This window comes from Macadamia integrifolia, unplaced genomic scaffold (genome assembly GCF_013358625.1).
Source record: "Macadamia integrifolia cultivar HAES 741 unplaced genomic scaffold, SCU_Mint_v3 scaffold1457, whole genome shotgun sequence".
Taxonomy (NCBI): Eukaryota; Viridiplantae; Streptophyta; class Magnoliopsida; order Proteales; family Proteaceae; genus Macadamia; species Macadamia integrifolia.
This window is the reverse complement of record NW_024868210.1, coordinates 86,733-93,685: the sequence shown is the minus strand read 5'-3', so window position 1 is coordinate 93,685 and position 6,953 is coordinate 86,733. Positions and strand designations below refer to the sequence as shown.

At 37.4% G+C, this 6,953-nt stretch overlaps 1 protein-coding gene across 2 annotated transcripts in view; it reads right to left on the bottom strand.

Annotated features, from left to right (window-relative positions):
- Positions 1-2,233: 2,233 nt before the first annotated feature.
- LOC122063798 (factor of DNA methylation 1) overlaps positions 2,234-6,953 on the bottom strand; it is a 6,424-nt gene continuing 1,704 nt past the window's right edge. For both annotated transcript variants that reach the window (XM_042627500.1, XM_042627498.1), the window contains exons 2-7: positions 5,561-6,491; positions 5,282-5,463; positions 4,465-4,554; positions 4,070-4,357; positions 3,104-3,316; positions 2,234-2,715 (exon numbers count right to left, since the gene is read on the bottom strand). In XM_042627500.1, the coding sequence (XP_042483434.1) occupies positions 2,488-2,715; positions 3,104-3,316; positions 4,070-4,357; positions 4,465-4,554; positions 5,282-5,463; positions 5,561-6,464 (1,905 nt within the window). In that variant the 5' untranslated portion in view covers positions 6,465-6,491 and the 3' untranslated portion in view covers positions 2,234-2,487. The remainder of the gene's footprint in view (positions 2,716-3,103; positions 3,317-4,069; positions 4,358-4,464; positions 4,555-5,281; positions 5,464-5,560; positions 6,492-6,953) is intronic.

Below are 6,953 nucleotides of genomic sequence, written 5' to 3'. Positions count from 1 at the left end.
AAAAAAAAAAAATCCTCAGGTCTTTAGACAAAAAGATTGTTTTGGGCACATCATGTGGATTGCTTTTTTAGAAAATGTTTTAAAGGGAATTAAGATATTAGAAACCGGATTAATCAGGGATATAAATGGATAGTTGAAAATCTGAATTTCATTTGCAAGGATATTCATATCTGTGTATCTGGTCAGAGGTTATCTAGATTTGAATTCAAATTATTCGAAAAATAATTATAGGTTGTAGAGAATGAGGGAAAGAGCTAAGATAATTAGAGACACGGATTGAGCGCAAATTGTATCATTGTAGGGAAGAAGGTATATGTTACACAAGTCAGAGATGTGTCTAAAATTCGAATTCGATACTCATCTGTATTCATTTAGAGATATTTGCATCCGGGCCAAGAATATCCAACTCTTATAACCTTTGATCCATATTTGACACTTTTACATCGCTTAAACAATATTGAACTAAAAAAAAAAAAACTGTGATGAATGAGATTTCTAGTTATTAAGACTTCCATTAATCACTCTTCAAGAAGAGTCTAGTTTATCTCGAGTTGTGAAAAATTAGACCTAAAATTACCTTAATAATAAAAAGACAATAGGTTCCAAGATCTCAGGTATAAAAATCGGCTGGGAATCGGCCAGCATCACCTGAACTCTAGAATTCTAGCTGGGGGTCGCTGGTGGGAATCTAATTGGCTGGAACCGCTGGTCTGATTTCAATTCCAATTCTTCAAACCATGAGGGGTATCCAGGAGGATTTTGGCTGGATTGGCTGATTTGACTTGGAGTTGACCAGGGCCAATTCCAACTCGATTCGAATTAGAATGAGTGGAGACCAATCCTATATCGATTCTGAGTTTTAAAACCTTGATCTGGCATGTTGAAGCAATAAAGAAGAGTGACCCGCCGGCATGAGATCAATACAATGGAAAAGATTCTATCCAAGTAATGAATTCTACAGTTGCACCAGAATCACTGCAAAGAACACCTTCAGACACTTGATCTTTGCTCAGGTCCATGAACATTCCTGTGATCCTGATGTCCTCTTCTTACACATCCAACAGCAGTCTGAGTGTCCACCAACTTTGCAATGCATAGAAAAAAGTTGAAGAAGAAGAAGATTAAGACTAGAAATTGCTTCAACTTCCATTATTTAAACCATAACAATCAAATTGAGTTAAATGGGTCCATACGCTGAAAGTGACAATTCTGAGAACTCCACAATTTACAATTTAACTACCCAATGTTGCCACTTCCATTTCAAGGTCACTTTCTCTGTATGTTATACCTGAATACCTGAACCAGTAGGCTGAGACTAATGGATTGCATTAACTATTCCATCAAGGTGCATCATATATGTTTTGATCTTCTTCTCTGTCAGTGCTTAGGAGAGTATAAAAAGAAACCAAATATGGAAATCAATAAGAATGCAAAACTGTACCAAACAGTGAAATGCTTCAAAAACCAAGGGCCCAGTTGATAACTTTTCAAGAAACACGTTTCTGCCGTTCAGAAACGGCAGAAACGAAACAAAAAGCGTCCGATAAAATTGTTTCGTTTCACTTGTTTTCAGAAATAGAAATTGAAATTTCTACTATTTATGGTTCAAGAAACGACCGAGGCTCGCCGTTTCTAGAAACGACTCGTGGCCATTCTTTCGCTGGTTACTATCGACTTCCAGAAACATGACTTATTAAATACCTTCAATTCCGTTTCTATTTCTAGAAACGGAAATTTATGTTTCTACCGTTTCTTGAAACAGAAAATGGCAAAAACGTTATCAAACGGGCTCCAAGTCATACCTCAAATGCACCTCTCAACCCGCATCATCAGTGAAATACATCCTCCAATAACTTGGCCTAAAAACAGGGAAATGTAAGAACTCATACCTCATCAGGCATGCTGGTTAGCTCGGTTTTTAGAACCTTGGTCCTTGTGGCACTGCTGCATGTTAGGCATACTGGTGTACATTGACAAAATGAAGGCTAAAATAGACCATAATGTTTTTTGTGGTGCTCGGTGCATTCCTTTGTCTGGATGCAGCTTCATCCGATAGTTTTAGTACCCTGACGCCTGACCGGACAGCAAAGATGCAGAATGGGGCTTGGTCTGGTTTTTCCATTTTTATCGAAACCAGGTAAACTGCACCTATTTGGGAGTGCTTCTGGTTTAACCTGGTTTGATAGAGCAGTCCTGTCCACTTTTCAAAATTTTGGTTCCACATACTCACATATTTGGGTCTCAATCATATAGTCATCTGCTTAAAAATAGGAATGATATCTCCACCAAAGTTACATTTATGGAAGAATTTCCACAATTTTCGTGTAATTCAAATGCATATGGTTGTACTAGTACACAAATGAGCTGCTGAGATGACAACAGCTGATAACTAGAAATCCACACTAAGTACAGCATCAGTAAAACACTCAAGCAGTTGATGCGAGTACATATGAAGTACACAACTTTTAAGTACTAAACTTCGCCTGATCATTTTTTGCGCTTCACCATCCTCAATTGCTTCAATATATAACTGACAACCTCCTTTAATGTGGCTTTCCTCTCTTCTTTAAAGTTCCAAAGCTCATGTACAGGATACCTTCCACTGGGATTGTACTCATTGATCTCTAGCAAGGCATTAACAACAGCAGTATGAATCTCATCACCCCAATCTTTCCTTAGATTTTTTAACATCTCATCGTCTTCATCTACTGTGTCCTGAAGCATACGACAGCATTTTCATGTGTTAAATTCTCAATGCTTTCTTGGTTCATAGCAAAGGAGAAAAACTATAATTGTTTCTTTTAGATTCAACACCAAATTTATGTGAGGTTAAAAGAGATAATTAATTGAAACGATAATTTGTCTGCAAAATGCAAATAACTTTATGTTGCCATCCAAATGTGTGAATTGCAATCATAAAATGTTCAGGGACCAACAGAGAATGCACATTAGGACTGAAAATATCTGATGCTACAGACAGTCACCCCAATTAGCAACAAGAGAAAAATACAACAGAAGCTATCTCAAAACACGAGGATAAGAATGTAACATGATTGCATACATAGATACGTGGAAGAACAAAATGATAGAGATTGATACATACTTTCTCTCTACCGTTGGCAATGACAATCTTAAATGGATACCATCCTGAATTTCTGATTTCTTCTTGCCATAAGCTGCAAAGTTCAACAGATTTAACAGATGCTTCTCCTGGTGGAAATCTTTGCTTGCATGCATTTTGAAATGGCTTTGCATCGAGTTCCCCCATTTTCTTGATTCCAATCAAAGTTTTCCCACTCAACATCTCCTGCAAACCCTAAAGAAGAAGAAGAGTTTCATCAAATATTTCTCAGCGATACTATCATTTTGATTATTAAAGATATGATTTTTGCATTGAATTAAAGTTACAATATTTATAGATTTAATAGCATCTATTCCTTGATAAAGAACTACTTAGTGCTCACCACTGCATAATCCCACCTGAAATCTCCAGTATCATACCAATTGACTTTTTCATGGAATATTTGTGAAAATTTATTGCTTTTGACTGTATAAAAAGATTGGTAGGCCATATGTTGCAATAACCAATGGTCTAGGGGAACTATTGAATGGTTTTTCTCTTGACCCTAGTGGGGGTCCTATTATGGATTGATACTCTATGTGTAGACATAGGTTACACATCATATATAAGTAGAGGGTGGCAATTTGGAAATTCCTAACCTGACCACAGCCAAATCACCCACTGTTTCTGGATAGGGGTACCATAACTCAACCTATTCTATAAATGGTTTGCATCTGAGTTCTGAGTCACTGTTTTTTCACTATGTAATATCTTGAGGTTAAGTTGGCCAGTTGTTGACTATAAACAACTGGACCTCCTCTCTTTTTTTTTCTCTTCCACGTTCAGATTGCAGATGAAACCAAATCAGATCAGATAAGTGTTGAGCTTATTTTTCCTTTCACTTGTTGGCTGATCCAATCTGAATCCAACATGAATCATAACAAAACATAGGCTGGAATGCTCAGAAAAAAAGGGAAATGTAAAACATCATAACCAATAATGTCATACTTCAATCAATTCGTTACGAGCCTCTTGCAGCTCATCATTACTCTGGCGCTCTTTGACTACGAGTGTTTGATGCATATCTTCCATATCATTCAAATCTCCTATCTTTTCATTCAATTCTTGGGTCATCTCTATCATCTTCTTCTGAACTCCTGTATCATCGTCACCCGCCATGTGTTTCATCACCTCTAAATTCCCTTTCAACTCCTCAATTTCTAACTCCAGTTTCTGTTTGGCATCCAACTGCTTCTCCAGCTCAAGTATCTTACTCAAAGCTGCTTCTTTCTCCCTCTGCACATTTGTAATTCCAGGCATATGAGAAGTTATATGATCTAAAAGAAGGAATAATTATCTTTTTAAGCACAACATTGGGTTAAGTTTCACATCATGCAGCATACCTTTTGCTCCTCAATCAATCTCAAGACATTCTCATCAGCCCTTTGCTGCTCCATGGATGCCATGTTAAGTGAATTGTTTTTCAAAATATTCTGAAAAGACATAAATACATTAGTATCAATTAACAAGGATCTTCAGACATCATTAAAACTAGAAAAATTTGTGTCGGATAACAACAGCTGGTCAGCTACTGATTTGGTCGTCACAGAATCCCCCTCTCATAACACAGCTACAATAAGTTTTGTTGATCTGAGTACACAGAATGCTGAAACAGATGGATCAGATTTTTATTGTTCTGAATGACATTCAAGCTATTAACTTGATACTCTATCCTATTTTTGGCTTAAACTGCATAAAAGAGGATCATGCTCTCATTCAGGATTATTTTGGCACACCAATTTGCAGGAGAAGCAAGTTCTTTGGATAGTTGAGAATCTTAGGGCTGCCTAATTCATATGATATATGGTTTACTGCATACCAATCCATTCAAAGGTCTCAGATCCTACTCATTTGTGGAAAGAAATATTTGCACTGTAGCCAAAAAGAGACAGAAACTATTATGTTTACCATGAATGCAAAGAAAAGGTCTCCGATCCTAGTCATTTGTGTATAGAAAAGGCCTTACTAAGCAAAGAAACCATTCACATTACCAGAATGTAAAAAAGGCATATTTTCTTAGTTGTTCACCTGATGTGTCAAGGACTACAGGGAACTGAAACTAAAAAGCGAGTGATTTAGTCACTAAATCTTCCTCAATGGTTGATAATATTATCAATAAGTATCTCAAATATAATAGATATATTGACCAGGGAGTCTCACCTTCTCAATCTCGTCATTGAGTTTGCTTCTCTCAAGTTCATTTAGGGATTCTTGTTTGTTCAGTTGTTTGCTCCGCAATTCAAGTTTCTTTTTTTGAGAATCCAACTGATATCTTAGCATTTCATTCTCCTCAAGAATCCTAAGAGCATGATCACGTGACATGCGTTGCAGCCTCCTCATTTCTGATAAAGAGATAAAAATGGAAGAATAAGTCCATTTTCCTTATAACAATGGGGAGGAGAGAACAGAGAGACGAGTGATGGCCAAGGGGGTACAGACCTTCATTGTAAGCTTGATGTAGCCTCTCCTTCTCTTCTATTGTCCTACTTAAAGACATACTCTGCTCATTGCACTTATATTGTAGTTCATCTATATTTTCATTTGTGACATCAATTTCGTTAGTTAGGTTTGCCACAACATTGTTTGTTTGCTCTATTGCTTCTTGTGCAATGTCAGCAATGGTTTTCAAGTCTCCATTCTCTCGAAGGTAATCTCCAACTGGGCCTTCTGAATTATAATCATCTGCACGTGCAAACCAACCATAAATGTTTAGATCAAGGTCTTTCCTCTGTTCATTCCAGTCCTTTTTCCCATGATGATTAGCTTCAAAAGCTTTCTCGAATTCCATAGCATCCTTGAATCCGGGCCAGCCTTTACTGAAGTCTACAATAGCATATACTGTAGAGTCTTGTTCTGTCCCTAATGTATGAACTTCTAAAATTCTATATTCAGAAAGTTCTTCTTCAATCCAAGATGCATACGTACTAGGGCCTTCGCCATTCTTCAGCTTGGAGGAAAGGTTAACAATGATTCCTTTCCAAGGCCAAACAAACAGGTCATCTTGCTCAGTGGACTTAGCATCTGGCTCCTGCACAACCACAGGTTGTAATGGACCCGATGCATCAGCCAGGTCTGTTTCTAAGTACTTGGCTAAGGCGAGATGGTTTGCCTTTTGCTTTGCACTTCTATTAGATGAACCTTTACCTACTCCAGAAGCATGTTGGAGTAGGTCCTTGAAACGATAATCTTGTTTTTTCTTCCCTGTACAGAAGGGGCATCTAAAGGCAACATCTGAATACTTTACTTTGAGCTTTCCAGCCTTCAGTTGTTCATATGGTTTCTCTTTGTACTCATCAATCTCAGATTCACTGATATCTGAGTCTTCTTCTGAATCATAGTCCATTTGACTAACCAAATATTCAATAGGAAACTGCAAGTGTGAGATAATCAATAAAACTCAGCATCAGGATGAGAATAGAGAAACCATAAAAATAAGATAAGAAATTGGTCACCAGTAGCAGAAAAGTTGGTCAGACTGAGACTCCATTACAGTATTTCTCCAATAAATCAAGTTATACTCACAAAGATTAACTGTATTAGTGTCTTATTGGGAGAGGGTGGGCATTTTTTTTGTTGGGTTGGGGTTGGGGGGGCAATAAACAAAAATGTGAAGCTTTAGTTTTTAATTTGTTAATTTTGTATTTCTGAAGGTGGAAACAATATAGAAGAGTTCTAAGGAAACACAAATGATACATCCAGATAAATAAGGAGATGATATTTTGGACTGATTCCCAAGCTACTATAGCCAACATGACTAGCCACGTGCTCTTATCCTCTGAGCTACAGGCCCCACCCCGTCTCCACTGGATCTGTTCCCGGGAGTACCCTCAAA